The sequence below is a fragment of the Pyxicephalus adspersus genome, chromosome 4, assembly GCF_032062135.1.
Source record: "Pyxicephalus adspersus chromosome 4, UCB_Pads_2.0, whole genome shotgun sequence".
Taxonomy (NCBI): domain Eukaryota; kingdom Metazoa; phylum Chordata; class Amphibia; order Anura; family Pyxicephalidae; genus Pyxicephalus; species Pyxicephalus adspersus.
Genome location: NC_092861.1, coordinates 92,243,656 through 92,262,981, shown reverse-complemented (window position 1 = coordinate 92,262,981; position 19,326 = coordinate 92,243,656). Strand labels below are relative to the sequence as shown.

The window sequence follows — 19,326 nt, the reverse complement described above, 5'->3', positions numbered from 1 at the left end:
GTAGCTCATGCTTGTAGAAGTTACATCATCCTGCAACCCAGGGTTATACCTGGCATCGTATAGTTGTCAGGAATGAAGTGGAGTGTACACTGTACTGTTTATACACCGCAGGTACTTTACATAAACTACTTTAATAAACTAACTGAAAAATTGTCTCTTCTGGCAAAAGATAATTTTATTCTAGCAATTCTTTAGTTTTGGAATAATGTTCTGCTCTAAGAAAAAAAATACTTTTTAAAAAAAATTAAAATGCAATATTTTTCTGCCAAGATACAATAAAAACTGATTCCAAATCATTTAAAATGCTTCACAAATGCCCTGCAGAATTAAAACACAAAAACCTGTGCAGGCTGGCTCTTGGACATAATCCCATTAAACTAGTGGGGAGGGGGCTGCAAACTGAAAACAGACTTGTAAGACATACATTCACCATGGAGCCTATTACACACACCCAGGTTAAGAATCAAAGTGACACTTTAGGGTTTAGGAAGTAAGGCAATGCTTGCAAGTTATTAAAGCCCAGCACCTAGCAGCTGTAAAAGCTTATTTTCAGTGCCCCCACCCCTGCAATGCATGGTTTATTGGAATAGGAATTTGTGAAAACTTTAAATTAATAAGAATAGGGTAAGATATGTATGTCAATCCTCTTACAGGCTGCAGTGCTGTAAGGAATAACTATTACAGCTTTTTTCCAGTCCTTCCAGACAAAACTAGAATTGGGAGGGTCTTTGGTGTGTTGGTGGGAGTTCTATAGTGTTAGGGACTGTTTTTTCCTAAAGCTCAGAACACACACTCAGTAATTGTCAAAGCAAATAATCTTCAATTAATATTTTCAGTGAAGGTAGAACTAACAAGTGCTGTATAGAGAACACTGTTCTCTCTATAGAAAGGGTAAGGGGAGTACAAATGGGAGGCATCTCTCTGCATCATGTTGATTAGAAATATTAAAAAGAACAGTGGTCATTTATGTGAGTCATTTAGTGTTCTGGCACAACAGATCACTGAATGACATTGGTGGACAACGGTACCAAACACTAGATTTAAAAATTATATATTGCTACAGCATCAAGAAAAAAAGGAATATTTTGGTCAGATGCCAACTAACATACTTCCTTCCCCTTTTCTTTAAACAATTACTTTATTCCTGTCATATTCTACAGTGCCTTGGTAGTCTGTGGTCATTATCACCAGAGTTCTTAAACATACATGATGAAGAATTAATAATTTTACACAGCTATACACCAATAATTTTGTTATCATTATAATATATTTATACAACTGTACTTCTTTTTCTCTAAGGCTGACTCCAAAGATTGGATTTCCATGGAGTGAAATTAGAAATATCTCTTTCAATGATAAGAAGTTTATTATTAAACCAATTGACAAGAAAGCTCCAGTAAGTGCACATCTTTATGATTTTAAACATAATAATATTATTAGTTATGATGCACCTTAACTTCATTTGCTTTAATGCAATGGTTAGCTATCTTGGCTTATAAAGCGGTAATGCTATTAATGATTTATTGTGTTCCCTATAAATGGACTGGTGCTGTTTAATATCCAGTTGTTAACAAGAGTGTTCTCATTCATTAATCATGGTGTAATTCATAGGTCAAAGTACTGAATCATTTCTGGTAAGTGTGCAACAGGAAACATACTGTATAATGTACAAAATATGGCAGTTTGGACTTTATATATATTTTACTTTTTGTTAGAGATAGTTCAGAATTTCTGTACAACCAGCACAGAGTATGGATTGGCACTGCCGCTGTCACTTCCCGTACATTGTGTGTGGTTTGGAGCAGAGGTCCCCAAACCCCGGTCCCCGGCCCATAGTGGGCCGCGGCTCTAGCCAGTGCACACCCCAGTGGGGTTGAAAGAAGGACCCCACTTGGGGGGGGGCGCACCGGCCAGAGCTGTGGACCAGGAGACATCGCAGGCTCAGGGAGGTGGGCTGGTTCTGATATCCTATCAGAGTGGGTGGGTTCTGGCATAATGACAACACTCTGGGGCGAAGGTTCTTCCCCTTTGAGTGACACACGGCTCCTCGCGCATGCGCAGTCTGTGAGATTATTGGTCCGCAGGCTCCTAAAGGTTGGGCACCACTGGTTTGGAGAGTATAAACTACATCATAGTCAGGGTAACACAGTTTTGCCTGCATCATAGTCAACATTGGGCTGTCTGCAGTACAAACTTTGTCACAAAATAAAGTGTGGGTAGTGCTACATTCTTCTTTATTATTCATATGAGCTTGCACTCCTAGAGTTGTAAGATGCCAGGTGGCTTATTCTTGTGCTTATTTTGGCACATAATGAACATTTGGAACGATAATTTCTCTTCTTTATGACCTTAAAGCCTAACTCCAGCAAAGTGTTTTTTTTTTTTTTACATACAGTAAGAAATGGTTAGAATCACTTTCAATTTTTTTTATTGACCGAGTCCACATTGGGGAAATTCTCCCTTTTCTTTTAGTGGTCAAGAATCAGACAAATAATACAGTGAACATTACATAACTGTGCAACATTGGGTGGCTCAGAGGTGGCACTCTTGCTTTTGCAGCACTAGGTCCCAGGTTTGAATCTCGGCTAGAACACTTTCTGCATGCAGTTTGCAGGTTCTCCTTGTGGCTCCGTGGGTTTCCTCTACATTCCAAAAACATGGTGAGGTTAATTAGCTTCCCTCCATGTGTAAATGACATTTGACCATGGTAGGGACATTAGTTTGTGACCCTTTGAGGGAGATGATTATGGACTTTGTACAGCCCTGTGTAATATTATTTAGCCAGTTTAAACTGTATCTGTGATGTGTCCCTAACTTTAAACTATCTGATATATATATATATATATACCTAAATAGTGATGCACAAACACACAGTAGGAGACAGACTGTTCCTCTATAAAGTTACAGCAACACACCAAAAGGCTGCACCTAGTTTCATCTGTTTGGAGCTATTAAAAAGTAAATGGTGCACATGGGCAGGGAAATATATAAATATATATAAATGATCCCTATCACACTTAACAGGGACACAGACAGCTTTTGCTTCATTTGAGATTTATTGATTGTTCTTTCATATATTGTTCTGTATATAAGTTCGGTAATGAATTCATTTACTGATATCCCTGTTTACATAGGACTTTGTCTTCTATGCTCCACGTCTGAGGATCAATAAGAGGATCTTGCAGTTGTGTATGGGTAATCATGAGCTGTACATGCGTCGTAGGAAGCCAGATACCATTGAAGTGCAACAGATGAAAGCACAGGCCAAGGAAGAAAAGAATCAGAAACAGCTTGAACGGTAATAAAAGAGCCACTTAATTGGCCATTGCATGATTGCATCATGATTTTAAATAAATTATGTATTAATATGGTTGAGTGGCCATTCTTGTGTTGATTTAGGGGTAAAAATCCTCAGAATTATTAAAATTGTATTTTTAAGGTTTACCTGGCAAGTGTAAGTATTGATGAGCTAGGTGTTATATTTGAACCGTTCCTTGAGATTGTTATGATACTATGTAGGACAAAATCAGTGATGAGATGCAATTACATTATTATACCTTCAGTCTTATTTCTTTTTGCAATGTTAAATTCTTAATGAAAGGCACAGTTTTAAATAATACATTTCCAGTCTCTAGTTAGTGATACAGTTTCAGAGTGGGCATATATGACTGTATTGGTCATTGGTACAGGTCTCACATACCTGCTGCTGTGTGGTGCCTTTGTCATGGGCACATGGCAAAGATGGTTGGATTACAAGCAAGTCAGCAAATAAAATGAAATACACTTTTTTTTTTGCTATACCATTTAATTTCTAATAATATTAGTAATACCAGCGCATTGTCTGTAAATGAACCAGGGTTTACTATGGTAAATCTGAAGTAGTAGTATCAATTGTGTCCTTCCAATTATATAAAACAAGCAGTTTTTTTCTGTAGGAGAATTATTACTGATTTTTTTCTCCTGGTTATTGTATTCTACACAGGCAACAACTGGAAAATGAGAAGAAAAAGAGGGAAGCAATCGAGAAAGAGAAGGAACAGATGATAAGAGAAAAGGAGGAACTTATGCTCAGGTTGCATGAATATGAAGAGAAGACTAAGAGAGCAGAGAGGGGTAATGTATTCATTTATCATTCTTTTTTTGTTTTATGAATGCTGTTTTCTTTGGGTCATCAAACAAAATATAATATTGCATATTGTAATATTATTAATTTTTTTTTTTTTACAATGATCGGATCAATGTTTGCTGGTTTGAGTTGCCTTGTGTTTTGTATTTTTTCTAATAAATGACACTTTCCACCAGCAGTAACAAAATTTAAAGCATGTTAAATCCTTTCCCTCCCTGTTTTTATTTTATGGCAGGTAACCTATATTAATATGAACATACAAGGAATAGTATGCAGAGCATTAAATAAAGTAGCTCTGCTATTAGTAAATATAGAAACATTCTATGGCGAGGGAAGAGTTATTTTTGCAAACATTCATCATTCAGATTGTAGTGAAGAAAGCAGCTAACATCTGTTACAGACTCATTTTCCTCCTTTTTTTAAATCACTATTTTTTCTTGACAAGTTTGTTTTTTTATCCTTGGTATGTGCCTGATGCTATGAATTATCTGTAGCATACTTTGTAAAATAGGACCATAATTTAGTGTGCTATGTTATAGAATGGTACAGTACTTTTTTTTGTGCTTCTCTGGTTGGTACACATTGCACAGATTGAAGACATTCTTACTTATATCTTCTGTACTTTTGTAAAACAGAATTATCTGAACAGATCAAGAAAGCCCGTGAGCTGGAGGAAGAGAGACAAAGAGCCCAGTTAGAAGCAGAAAGATTGGAAGCTGAACGCATTTCTGCTCTCCGTGCCAAAGAAGAGCTGGAGAGACAAGCTGTTGATCAAATGAAGAGCCAGGAGCAGCTGGTGAGACCCCTTTTGCTGTTTGTTTCTTGTTTTTTCGCATTGTTCCCTGCAGCTTTTGGTCTACCTGAAAGCACACAACTTCCTGCTCACTCATTTTTATTCTGTTTAGAAGGGTTCTCCACCTACCCCCCCACACACACACAATAGTTTGCATTGTAAGAATTTGCTGCCACCTAAAGAGCATTGTGGGGCTTTGCTGCCACAAAGTAATACAACGTATACACAAAATATGTATACACCTGTAGTGTAGTTGGGCCCTAAGTGTCTGTGTTTCCATTGTGCTGGGACCCTACATGATAGCAGTACTCAAGGCTTCATTATCCTAAAAATATGGCCAAAAAGTACATTCTGACCTTCAGATTATGTTAACTATTTTACATGTCTTTAAACATTGGGATAAAAAGGCAAAATGGAATTCATCTATAAAGTATGTATTCATGTTATGAAACAATTTCTGTATCTGATCTAACGTAGAGATTTCTGGTTAATCACACTTGTTGGTATTCTCCCATAGGCCTCAGAGCTTGCAGAGTATACAAATAGAATTACCCTTCTGGAGGAAGCAAAGAGAGCCAAAGAAGAGGAGGTGGGCGAATGGCAGCTGAGGGTATGTATTGACACTAACCATTGATTCTTAATGAATATTTCCAACATAAGCTTCTAATACTTTTTATGTTTATTTTTAATTTGGTCTCCTGTAAAGAATTGTTGGTACCTGATAAGATAGGTTTTGGTATTTATAACACACACATAAACATTTTAACAATATTTGTTACAATTACTTGTTTCTAAAGTTATAAAGTACAGTATTTGTCTTTGTGCAGTGACACCTCCCTATGTCTGCCCCAATAGTTCTTGGCATGTTTTTTTTTTTTAATTAGTGCAAAGACCCTGGCAACTCCCCAACATATTACTATATTGATGAGTACAGATTGCTGTGTATATTTCATGCTATACTTGGTATCTTCTCAGCATGTAATTAATGTTTTCTATTCTTGGTAACCAGGCAAGGGAAGCCCAAAATGACCTGGTAAGAACTAAGGAAGAGCTACACATGGTCATGAGTGTCCCTCCATTGCCACCTCCACCAGTCTATGAGCCTGTCAAAGAGTATGTGAATGAACACCTGCCAGAGGATGGAGTGGAGTACAGTGCAGAATTCACATATGACAATTTCCATGATGACCGCAAAGAGGAGACGCGTATTACTGAAGCAGAGAAAAATGAGCGTGTACAGAAGCAACTAATGGTAAGAATACAATATGTACAGTTTTTCTTATGAATAATATTTTACTGTAAGTATGGTTGGGGGGGGGGGGTAATGTTACAATGTAATATATTTAGTCCTCTTTTGTGACAGTTTATGTTGCTGCTTCCTACACCCAGCCTAATTGAACCAATATTTTGGAAACATAAAACAACTGTATATAAGTTATAAACTTACTGTATACGTTTAGGGCTGTATCTGTACAGTTCTTGCTATGCACTTTAAAAAACAGGCCATTTTAAAAAGACTGCCAATGGACAAGAATGAACAAAAAGAGCATTTTTTTTCTGACTCAGTGCAACACCATACATGGTAGTCCTCACAATATTTTTTTCCCTGTGCGCTAAATATTTTTTTTTTTGTCTTCCATAGGCTTTGACAAGTGAGTTGTCTCAAGCACGGGATGAAAGCAAGAAAACTCACAATGACATCTTACACACAGAAAACATGCGAGTGGGCCGTGACAAGTACAAGACACTGCGGCAAATCCGACAGGGCAACACAAAACAGAGAATCGATGAGTTTGAAGCTATGTAATGGACGTCCCGTGTCAAAAAACACATTGTATTTCCGTCGAGAATCTTTGGAAGGCTCTTTGAATGATAATAATGTATAGTTGACGTTAAATGGCAACAAATACAGAAAAACAGCTTGAAAATATTGTTTATTCTCCACTTTTTTGAAATTTAGACAGCTACATGCAGGAAGCATTGCAGCTGAAAGAAGTTTTCTATAACGGGGGCCAAAATGCTTTACGGTTGCCCCGAGTGACCGCAGCTCATTTTTGCACCATGCAATTATTTAAGTAAATAGTTTATTAGAGATTATGTTTATCAAGCTTAATAATTAACGGTTGAAATTGTGGTGCCAAAAGGCTTTTTGTCCTTTTACTTTGGAGCAAATTATTATTTTTCCATAAGATAGTCAGCTGTTGGCGCCAGATTGTATACACTGATGCAGAAGGGTCATTTTTTGTTATTTTGTTTTTCACTGTAAATCGCATTGGTGTATGCCTTTGATTAAAGATTTCTTGGGTGAATACTGTGCCATATATTTCCTTTGTAATTTTTCACTGCTTACAAAAAATATGTATTTAGCCTTGATGCTTAATATATAAACCAGATCAAATTTTTGAGTGTTAAAACTTTTAAAAAATAAAGTAAAGCAGTGTCAATGAATTTATTATTAAGGAATCTTGGTACATTTGCTTTGTCCCTTGTTGAGTCGTGATTATAGTAAATTCATGTTCAGACTAGCTGTATATTACCACGTTTACTACTACTTGGGCACGTACTGGCAACTGCTGGGCACTGAGAATAGTAACAGGTACCACTAGGCTTTTCTGGGTATAAGACTATTGGGATATTAGGGCAGCAGTGGCTGCATCTGCGAAAGTGCCACCACTAACTGCATGGCACAAAAATGGATAAAGAATAATATTTTGATGTTAACCTTTTTTTTATCCAAGCGGATATAAGTGGTAAAACCACTAAAAACACTTGCAAATTCTGCTAGTCTGAATATGTCCTTATATTTTACAAATGCATTGTAGGAATAATTTGTGTATGACAAAGTTTGTGTATTAGACGTCTAATCTAAACATATAAAAGAAGCAGAATGACTGACATGTCAGGTTTTTGGGGCAGATGCTCTGAAGATGACCTAGAGACCTGTTGAAGAACATTTTATATGATGATCTCGGCATCCTCTGCACTTGTCAGGACTGAACGATCCTGCCAAAGACTGCATGAATGAAGAGAAGAAGGTGGAGCCCGACGACAGAACGGAGACAGGTGAGTATAGCAGAGTTTAGTTCTGCTTTAATGCTTGGCCCCTTGAATGAGATTTTAGGGTAGAGAGTGTGAGGGGAAATCTCACCAGCAGTGAGACATGAGTAGTAGGCAGTAGGGAGAAATTAAAGATCTTTTTTATGATTTCCTCGAAAGTGACTCAGGTAAAAAACAAATGTTCTCAATGTATAATAGCGGAGATTCAACAGAAATGTTTGGCAGAAGAAGCTGGTTTGAAAAACCATAATAATGATATGCAGATCCCCTAAACTGTATTGAGCTTAAAGTCTGCATGAACAGACTAAATACGAATAGAAAGACCATCCTACTACATTCATTTAGAGCTCAACAACTGAATTGCTTGCCTGCATTTTAGGAAAAAGGTCTTTCAGATATTGATAAAAAAATGTAATACCCTACAAGTTCACTTTTGCAAAATGTAAGGTACATATAGTCCTTACATGCCTGTGAAAGTGAGGTCTGATGGTGTAAATCTAATGAAATAGAATAAACATTGATTGGGTGACACGACTATGGACTTTGTACAGCGTTGCGTAATATGATGTGTAATAATAATAATAATAAAATGGCTGCTTTCATTTATTGGCCGATGCCTGAGAGATTGTCTGCTATTTAACCTTAAGGAGGGCCATTCACAATGAATAAAGAATGTGTCTTATCTCAAGAAGAACTGGCTTGTAGGTAGATCCCAAAAGCTATGACTACATGTAAGGTGTGCAATACAATCTCTTTAGGGGCTAAACAAAGGTAATGACAAACAATGTCCTCCTTCATGTGGAAACCATATTTAGTAAAACACAGTTTAGGTCTAACACTACTTTGCAACATCACAAAAGATGGCTTACATGAACAATCTGCCAACTCTCCAATTTTCTGAAATAGTGGCATCTGAAAATTTCCAATACCAGATTAAGGTCCCACAAATGCATGCACTCCACCAAATTTAGGGGAGCAACTTTGATCATCCATTAATAAACATGTGCTCGGGAAAGACACACCAAAGCAAAAGGCCTGATTTAATAAAGCTTTCCAAGGCTTCATAGTTACATAGTAGGTTAGGTTGAAAAAGACATTCAGTAAGTCCATCAAGTTCAACCACTAGGGAAATAAACATATCCCAGATATAAAACCCTATAAGACATAGTTGGTCCAGAGAAAGGCAAAAAAAACCCTGGTACAATTTGCTTCAACATGGCAAAATTCCTGATTCCATGAGGCAATCGGATTTTCCCTGGATCAACAGTCTCTGTTAACTTTACTTTAAAGCCTTAATACCCAGTTAAAATATGTGCTTCTAGAAATCTTATAGCTATCTATAGTAGTTGCTAAAACTACTTCCTGAGCAAGCCGATTCTACATTTTCACAAACCTTACAGTGAAGAATCCCTTCCTTATCCAAAGCTGAACTCTTCCATTCCTTTTATTAATTTAGTTGCCCTTCTCTGCACTCTCCAATTCCACAATGTCCTTTTTGTGAACTGGTGCCCAAAACTGGACTGCATATTCCAGATGTGGTCTGACCAATGTTTTGTACAGGGGCAGGATTATTTCTCCATCTCTGCAGTCTATTCCTTTTTTAATACAAGAAAGTACTTTACCAGCTTCAGATATTGTAGCTTGGCATTGCATGCTGTTATCAAGTCCATGATCTACCAGAACCCCCAGTTCCTTTTCCATTTCTGACTCCCCCAAATGCTTGTAGATTATAGACATCCTGTATGGACTTATTTCCATGACATAGTTTGGTGTCATGTGCAAACACAGAAATGGGACATTTAATCCCAAACTCTATATTGTTTATAAAGATGTTAAACAGTAAATGTCCCAACACTGAACCCTGGGGTACACCACTAATAACCTTAGACCATTCAGAGTATGAATCATTAATTACAGCTCTCTGGATGCGGTCTTTAAGCCAGTTCTCTATCCATTTACAGATTGACTTTTCTAAACCTATTGACCCTAACTTGACCCCAACTGTGAAGTACAGTGTCAAATGCTTTAGCAAAGTTCAAGTAGCAACTGCTACTCCACTGTCTACCTGTTTACTTACTTCCTCATAAAAAGTAAATTTGTTTGACAACTTCGGTCTTTCTTGAAGCCATGCTGACTCACAATATTATTTTCTAGCAGAAACTCCTCTATGTGGTTCTTTATCAAACTCTCTAGGACCTTTCCAACTATAGATGTTAAACTAACCAGTCTGTAGTTACCTGGTAAGGACTTTGCTCCCTTTTTGAAGATAGGAACCACATTTGCCTCGTGCCAATCCATTGGTACCATGACAGTGATTAAAGAGTCTCTAAAAATTAGAAATAATGACTTTGAAATAACAGAGCTCAGCTCCTTGAGGACACAGGGGATGTAATCCATCGGGTCCCGGTGCTTTGTAAATCTTTTTTGCTGTTTCTCAATCATATCAATTTTGAGCCATTGTGACTAATTTAAGGCAGTAACATTGCTATTATGAATTTGGACTTTAACTCTGCCATTTTCCTTTGCGTACATTGGGCTAAAAAAAAAGTGTTTAGTAAATCGTGCCTTTTCGTTTTCCCCAGTTACCAACCAGGGATATCCTAAAGGGGCCTACATGCTCAGATCTGATCTTTTTGCTTATAATATATTTAAAAAAAATATGCTAGGGTTTGCCTTACTTTCCTTTGCAATCTGTATTTCATTTTGAAGTTTTGCACATTTTATCTCCTTTTTACAGGCAGTAGAAGATACACCTTCATCGGTGAACCTTGGTGATCCAGCAAATTTGCAATAGATCTGGTCCAGGGTTGAAAGCATTTCCTACCCAGCTTCACTGATGAAAGTGTGTCTGTAAGGAACTTACCTGTCCAGCGAGCCCGCAGCTTCCCTGGGAACCACAGCCGCAGAGGGAGACGCCGCGGCAGCAGGCAGCATGGCTGAGGCTTCTGCCCTGCTCGCAGTGTGTCTCTCCCTGCAGGCGGAGGGATCCATTGTAGCCGAACTACTGTTCGGCCAGGCAGCATCCCCAGGATCCCTATGGACGTGAACAGAGAACAACTTGTTCTCAGCACTCCTGTGAATGTGCAAAATAGGGCACGTCCCAGGGGTGCTGTGCAAAGAGGTGCACGCGCTACCACGCGTGCCTCCTGTACCCCCTGAGGGCGTGGTACTCCGCTGCCTCGCCGTGGGGCGGGACATAGTTAGTGCCTAGCCGCAGAAGATTCAGTTATCCTCCAATCAAATGGCGCCAGGTGGTGCAAGGGCAAGGTGAAAAGAGCTTTCTGCAGTTCCCATATTGGTGCATCCAGTGTCTATTTAATATAGAAGTGGATGCTTCAGAGATTGGCGGGGGAGCAGTCCTCTCCCAGTACTCTGGAGAGATGGAGAGACTGCACCCCTGTGCCTTCTTCTCCCGTAAGTTCTCTGAAGCAGAGAGCAATTATGACGTGGGCAACCAGGAGCTTCTGGCAGTAAAAAGGGCTTTTGAGGAATGGAGGCATTGGCTGGAAAGGGCAGAACATCCCATAACCGTCTATACTGACCATAGAAACCTGGAGTACATTAAAGGGGCTAAATGTCCCAACGCCTGGCAAACCCGTTGGGCCTTTTTTTTTACGAGGTTCAATTTCCAAATTACCTACAAGCCAGGTTCAAAAAACGTAAAGGCTGATGCCTTGTCCGATTGTTTCCCAGAGGTAGCTTCCCTTCCAGATCCGTGCCCTAGCCCCATTTTGCCCCAATGTTTGGTGTCAACCATACAGACCCCAGTGTTATTAGAGAATCTGATGAACCTCTTAGCCCCCCACCAGACTGACTACCCCCCTGCAAAACCTGAAGGGTGGCTGTGTATGTTCCCCTCCATCTTCGCCTGAAGGTTATCCAACAGCTACATGATTCTAAGACTGCTGGCCACTCAGTAATTAAGAAATCCCTAGATTTAGTAAAAAGACACGTTTGGTGGCCATACATGTCAGTGGGTGTAGAATCCTATGTTCGTGCATGCCTAGTTTGTGCTCGGAGTAAGTCCTCCCGTAATGCTCCCTCCGGCACTCTGCTTCCTCTGCCCATTCCTGCTGCTCCATGGACCCACATATCCATGGACTTCATCACGGACCTTCGGGGTCATTAGGGTTTACGGTGATCTGGGTAGTGATGTATCGCTTCAGTAAGTAAGCCCATTTCATACCACTACCCAAGTTACCCTCAGCCAAGGAATTGGCTGATTTATTTGTGTTTCACTGTGGGGTTCAGTTTGTGTCTCTGTTCTGGAGGGAGTTCTGTGGCCAACTGGGCATCAACTCTCCTTTTCGTCAAGGACCCGAGAGAAATGGCCAGACCGAACGGACCAACCAATCATTGGAACAATATCTCCGGAGCTTTGTATCTGGTTGCCAGGAGAGATGGGCTGACTATCTCCCCTTTGCGGAGGTGGCATATAACAACGCAGAGCACTCCTCCACCAGGATCTCTCCGTTTATGTGTGTCAGGGGTCGAAGTCCCAAAGTGTCCTCTCTGTCAGGTCCACTCTCTAATCTTCCTATCCTTAACGATTGGGTAGAACATTCCCGATCTGTTTGGAACCAGGTCCAAATCTTAGAGAGGCAGTAGCCCAGCAGAAGAGGTTTGCAGATCGCCATAGATCCCCTGAGCCCCAGTTCCAACCGGGTGACCTGGTTTGGGTTTCCACCCGCAATATTCCCCTCAGCCAACCCTCAGCCAAGCTAGGACCCAAATTTATCGGCCCATTCCCAATATCGGAAAAGATTAATAGAGTGATAGAGTCAAGCTTCCTAGTTCCTTGAGGGGGGTAGACACCTTCCATGTCTCTTTATTAAAATCTGCTGCCAACGCTGCTCCTCTTTCAGATCCCCCTCTGCCAGTTGAGGTGCAAGGAGCACCCGAATATGAAGTTGAGAGGATCCTGGACTCTCGTAAGGTACGTAACACTCTGCAATATCTCATTGATTGGAAAGGTTTTGGACCACAGGAGAGATGCTGGGTGCCGGCCTACTGCGTACATGCGGAAGAACTTGTGTCTGAGTTTCACCGGGATTACCCGGAGAAACCATGACATGAGGGTCCTGAGGCCCCTGAAGGGGGGGTAGTGTAAGGAACTTACCTGTCCAGCTAGCCAGCGGCGTCCCTGGGGATCACAGCCGCAGAGGGAGACGCCACTGCAGCAGGCAGCATGTCCGAGGCTGTTGCCCTGCTCGCAGTGTGTCTCTCCCTGCAGGCGGAGGGATCCGTTCTAGACGAACTACTGTTCGGCCAATCGGCATCCCCAGCATCCCTATGATGAATCCGCACGTGAACAGAGAACGTCTTGTTCTCAGCACTCCTGTGGTTGTGCAAAGTAGGGCACGTCCCAGGAGTGCTGTGGGAAGAGGTGCGCGCGCTACCACGCGTGCCTCTTGTACCCCCCGGGGGTGTGGCACTCGGCTGCCTTGCTGCGGGGCGGGACATTGTTTGAATTCCAGGTGGTGCAAGGTCATTGGGCACTCCGGCCATTTAGGGAGAACCTGTCCTGAACACCATTGCCCGTTATAAGCCTCTGTGAGTACAGTGTGCTTGGGTGCGTTCTCTGTGTTGGTTTATATTAACCTGTTGTGTCATTACCAATAGCGACCTGGTCTGTTACCTGATTCTGCCTAAACTCCACCTGCCCTGACCTTGGATTGTTTATAACCACTCTTGTCTGCTTCCTGCCCTGACCTCGGATTGTTTCTGACCCACCTTTGCCTTACCCTCCTGTACCACGCTTATCGGACTGATCATCTGTGATTAACCCTTGCCTTGTTTTATGACTACCAATAAAACTTGACAAAAGGATTCTTAGAGTTGGCTGTGGTTTGTGTGCCCAGGGCCAGGCGCATTACAGTATCTTCTCTGGCCTTGAATAGCTTTAATAAATTAGGCCCACTGAAACAGTGCAGCTTAGCCTAATACTTAACCATTCATGATACTGATCTGCAGATTTTCATCAACACACTTCTGTAAGAAGATACTGGAACTGACACCTAATTACTCACACCACCAGAAATAAGTCTTTCATATGTAACAATAGATTTTCTGTGGAGTAGATAATTACTGATTCCAATAATTTTCTATGTGGCCTTAAGGCCACTGTGCATTAACAACCATGTTGTCTTAAACTGAGCTTTAAACTGAGGGACAAGGTGATCTTGGGGCAGAGGACTGGGTAGTTGCCGGGATGCAGGTAAGGGTTATTGAACTAGATCTGCCTGTCATGATGTTTGACTTTTGTAACTCCAGATTGGCTTCAATGAAATATCTTTCACATTGTTTTTGTAAGAGCTGCACTGGTAGGTACATGTAAATCAGATTAGGTATTTATTACATGGAACCAACAAGGCATCCATCACCACTACAGATCTTAAGTCCCCGTATTAAATTTGTCCAGCTTGGTATTTAGGCAGGGGTGTCCAAAACGTCAATCGCGATCTACTGGTCGATCGTAAAGGCAACGCAAGTCGATCGCGGAGCCCTGCCTTACCCCTGTTTACCAGCAGCCTTGCTCTACGTCTATAGGGATGCTGGGGATGTCTTTCAGTGCGTGAGAAGGCTCATTGATAGATCATTTTGACTTGGTCATTTTAATAGTAGCTTGCAAGCCAAAAAAGTGTGGGCACCCCTGATCTAGGGCATCCACATTAAGGGTTGGTTATCTGGCTAAGAGATATTGAAAAACCTCTCAGTGAAAGGACCATTCTACTGGATTCAAAATTTAACAGCGTAAGTCATCTGCCTGCCAATTGTCCATACCTGTAATGTAGACTCTGGTTAGAGTATATTGTTCTGTCTTGTGCAGAATGTGGTGTGCAAATCCAGATTTGATTTGCTGTGCGTACTTTCCGATAATTGCAGAAGCTCACCACCAACCGAATATAGTTCTGCTTTAAGGAAGAATCATTTTTTGTTTTATTATTTGACATGAGCCAATGACTTCCCAAGCCCATGCTCCCAAAATGTGACTGAACCGGTAGTGGGTGACTTTTCTACCATTAGATCAATATTGTTTTTAGCTCTTTTAGTAAAAGTGATTCAGCCATTCCTTTAAACATTCCTTAGTGGGAATCTTCCAGGTCCATATGTTTCTATGGCAGTAATGGATGCCCACCAGAGAATGTTTGAGGGAATGTCTGATTCCCTCGTTTATAAATAGAGACCTTTGTATGTGAATGTATTTGGCTAATGCACTCTGTTTCTCTGTTTTCTTTATATATTCATATTGTATATTTATATATAATCACTTTGTTGGATTATCAGGTGTTGTTTATTTTTCAATGCCTTAAAAAAACTCTTAAATTACCAGGTAGCACTGCAAATTCAATGAAGCTGGTAATATTGCTTGTTTCTTTGCTTTCCGGAAAAGTAGATGTTGGCTGAATATAGGCATTACTAACATAAGAATAATAAATTAAGAGATTTAAAATTCTGACTTTGGTTTGGTTTGTGTAAATACCAGAGCATAGAAGTAAAGTAAAGGTTCATTGGCCTTTGCTACAATAATGTCAACAGGGTTACTATATCTCAATGCTGGCAATAGCAAATGTCATCAAAAAGCAGCCACTGTTTTTACTTTTTTTCAGCCACATTTTTTCTACAAAACCCCAGTTTATGTATGTGTGTGTGAGAGAGGGGGGCATTTAAGAAAGCAAATTGTCATTAATATTGATGGCAATCTTTTAAAATAAATGGCTCTGGATGCTGGTTTTCTTTTACAGTAGTATTGGGTCAATAATCGCTTTACAGCAATTAAGTCTTTTGCATTCTCCTTTTTTAGGTGCATAAAACATTATATGGGGTACAAAGTTATACTAAAACTAATAAGTTAATGAAACAAATACATTAACGAAATACAAATTCATCCACAACTTTCTAATGAATAAAAATTGAGCTAAATGCTATCAAGAAAACACAGGAAATGAACTTATAGTTGATGTGCTGCTGAATAATCAGACACCAGATAACAGACAAAATTGGCAGGTGGTGGACTAGTACCTGAGACTATCCAGAGGGAATGAGAATCAGGGGTTATAGTGAAGGAAGTGTGCAGCATGTCAAGGGAAAAGCTACAACCGTGAAGAGCCTTTCAACTACAAAATTCTAAAAAAAAAAAAAAACTGGGGTATGTATGGAGAAAAAAGCTCAATGCCACTATTGTGCTATAAAATATATATTTCTGTCTAATAATGTGATAACTGGGTTATTTCTGTTTCCTCTCACAGAGGTAAAGTAAGATTAAAGGTTTATGTAATGGCAGCTACCTGTGTAAACTGACTTTACGTGATCTGCCAATGCTTTTTCTGTACATTCTATTTTCCAAGAAAATATTAAGATAAATGACTGGAACAGGGAAAGAAGGGAGGTGGGACAGTATAGCATAGAATAATGTTGTATAGCATATAACAGAATACTAAAACATGACTGTTTAAAAGAAAGTTTTATTGTGCCACTTTAAATAGAGATATAGACAGTATTTCCACAAAAGAACGAACAGTTTCAGCTAAAAAATTCTATTTTGTAAACCAATATCTGTTTGTGGCTGAGAGGTGGTGTACAAGCAATGGGGTCATATGAGTAATATGTTTTTTATTCATGTTGTTGTTGTTATGATCATAAAGGAAAATTTTGGTTTAATCTTTGTGATTTTTTTTTTTTTTTGGGTCTCTGTACCTAAAATGTCCCTTTCTTTTCTGTATGAATAGATATGTCCTAATTAGGGGATGTTGCAACGACTACGTTCCCCTACACACATATATGCTGGATTAATAGTATTTTTTTTATTGAGGTATAAGGTCATTGCTTGTGATTATACACCATATAGCTGGCAAAGGAAAAAGATGGCAATTATTTAAAGGAACAATAGCGACTACTATACACAATTGACAGAGAACACATTAACTCCTATAAATACAAAAAGTTTATTTGGCTGAGCTGTATTTATTGAGGAAATTTAAGCCACACAGAAGGGGAACAGAGGAATAGTGAGATGATATGTCAGTATGGAGTATAATTTATAGATGTGAAGTTCAGAAACAAAAGGACCCCTTATTGGAATGTAGCACAAGAGAATCTTCTACCCAAGTGTTGGGTGCATTGAGAAGTTGCTGCCATAATAACTGTGCAGATATATGGTGAGTTGGTGCACTGGCTTCATCACCTGTAGGTGATAGAAAAAATATTAGAAAATGTCCATTTAAATTGGGTTACTGTGATTTTCCATCCAAACCCAATCGTGTCAGTCTTTTGATGCAAGGAGGTTGGTGTTTAGTGTAAAGGAGAGTTTAGTGTGCAAAAAATGTTTACTTTACATAAAGGGGAGGTAATATTATGGTGAGGGGGTATTACAGGGGCCCTTAGGGTATGGTTCTCTGTACCTAAAACTACAAATGCCATTCTTTTATCACTGAACACTAATGTGTCATTCTTTGGTCATTTCTTTAATGACATCTCTCTGCTACTTCCAAAAACCAGTTCTGGCCACTTGAAGGTGCGTGGAGAATTCTGTATTAATTTTATATCACCAAAATGTTTGTAGGGGGGTACAACTCCCTTAAATAGATTTCTGATGATCATATTTTGTAAAGACTGAAGTTACTTATTTTTAAAGCCTAAAACCTGAAGCACTAGTTATATGAATTTCATTAATATGAAAAATACAAGCAACAGCATATGCAGCGAAAATATATATATATATTTTTTTGGGATACATTAAGGTAATTTTTTGAGACCTTTCTGAGGTCTGTGAAAGTAGGTTTGAGTTTACACATAGATTTCCCTAAAATACTTTTTGTAAAAATAAAAATTAATGGTTTTAGGTCATCAGTGATGTTGCCAGACTAAGAGCCTTATAAACATGCATGGGAATACTCAAATTCCCATGTTAGCATTTAAATATCACACTTCTGGTAAGAGAGAAAACTAACAGCTATCTCAGACTTGTGGATGACCAAAGCATTTACTGCAGGTTCAACCATACCCCCATCCGCTCCCATTCAACTGAACAGGAGTATTGCATTTGGGTGTGACTGAGAGGGGCCTAAGATTTCAGTGCCTCTGTTGTGAACGTTAAAGTTTTTTTTTACTTAGTGCCTACAACTGCAGAGGTGAAAGGTCTTCTTTTAAAGGGCATTTACTGGCGGCTTGGAATGATTTAAAATGCTTTAGCTGGTAAAGTCTGGGCACAAACCTTTTTATTTGTTAAAGTTTGTTGACTATCTGAACTATTATAAAATTTTAAACGGACCTGACATTTATTCTTTTTTTTAATTCTAGTTACCGTAGTTTTTATTTTTTTTAATATTCATAAAGTCACTTTAGAAATTGCTTTGTGTTCACTGCAATGAAGTCCATCGGCTCATTGTATCATCAAATTACTATGGCATAAAGCTCAACTCAGTGCATAATGGATGAGGCACAATGTAATGTGAGATGTTGACAAATATTAGTATGTCATTTCTGTTACCTGTGCTCATACTGATCCCGCCCAAAAACAGCTCATTTAGGCCCTGGTCCCAAATAGTGAGATCTAATCTGGACCTCTTCAGATCGTCTTGATTCATAATGGTATAGATGATGGTGTGATTCCACTCGGGAGAAGTTTGTTTTCTTAAAACTGGGGTCCTTTGCTTTAACTCATGCTTGTTTGGCAGGACGAGACAACTTATATATGCATAAAGAAAAATGGCAAAATATATATATATATTATCTTGGTTTGTCAAAAAAAAACAAAAAACAGTAATACAATGTTACAATGTCTGGCAGCTCACCTTTTTACAAATGGGCTTAAAGTTTTATCTGGTCTTAATGGCAAATTCGTGGCACTTTTTATAATGAGATGAAGCTGGATCATTCCCAAATGTTTACCTTCTATACCTGCATCATGAAAACCATCTCAATATCTCAAAATATCATAGACTAGATAATAAATCCACACTTAGGCCCCCACATACATACCATGTGATGATTGGTGCTCATACTTGAATGTTGTAGGAACCGGGGGTATTTCCAACCTGATTCTTAAACGAAGCTCTCCATGATATTGTATTGGGCTATCTTCATGTTTTTGTGGCTAGAGAAAATACAAGACAAAATGTTCACTAAAAAGAACTATATTGTACGTAATGGCTTCCTACCACTAATTATTATTATTTTGCTTCCTTTGCTTCCTCAATATGGCCCTCGTAGCAGTCTTAATCACTTGGTAAATAGACCTTAGCTAGGGTGAATGAATTAATAACAACAAATCATAAATAACATAATCATTATAATATAATAGGATCTTAGCGTCACTTTGTGGTTGGAGGCATATTAATCCAGCCATATG

At 39.2% G+C, this 19,326-nt stretch overlaps 2 protein-coding genes across 9 annotated transcripts in view; one reads left to right on the top strand and one right to left on the bottom strand.

Moving 5' to 3' along the window:
• The window catches only part of EZR (ezrin), a 47,249-nt gene extending 39,882 nt beyond the window's left edge, over positions 1–7,367 (top strand). For both annotated transcript variants that reach the window (XM_072409003.1, XM_072409004.1), the window contains exons 8-14: positions 1,300–1,396; positions 3,135–3,298; positions 3,983–4,113; positions 4,762–4,922; positions 5,437–5,529; positions 5,929–6,171; positions 6,562–7,367. In XM_072409003.1, coding sequence (XP_072265104.1) covers positions 1,300–1,396; positions 3,135–3,298; positions 3,983–4,113; positions 4,762–4,922; positions 5,437–5,529; positions 5,929–6,171; positions 6,562–6,726 — 1,054 coding nt within the window. In that variant the 3' untranslated portion in view covers positions 6,727–7,367. The remainder of the gene's footprint in view (positions 1–1,299; positions 1,397–3,134; positions 3,299–3,982; positions 4,114–4,761; positions 4,923–5,436; positions 5,530–5,928; positions 6,172–6,561) is intronic.
• Positions 7,368–16,421: 9,054 nt separating this feature from the next.
• Positions 16,422–19,326, bottom strand: part of SYTL3 (synaptotagmin like 3) — a 31,027-nt gene continuing 28,122 nt past the window's right edge. For 6 of the 7 annotated variants that reach the window (XM_072408999.1, XM_072408997.1, XM_072408996.1 and 3 more), the window contains 4 exons: positions 18,957–19,071; positions 18,770–18,875; positions 18,466–18,662; positions 16,422–17,160 (listed from right to left, as the gene is read on the bottom strand). In XM_072408999.1, the coding sequence (XP_072265100.1) occupies positions 17,030–17,160; positions 18,466–18,662; positions 18,770–18,875; positions 18,957–19,071 (549 nt within the window). In that variant the 3' untranslated portion in view covers positions 16,422–17,029. The remainder of the gene's footprint in view (positions 17,161–18,465; positions 18,663–18,769; positions 18,876–18,956; positions 19,072–19,326) is intronic. The other variant, XM_072409001.1, reaches the window with a different exon arrangement.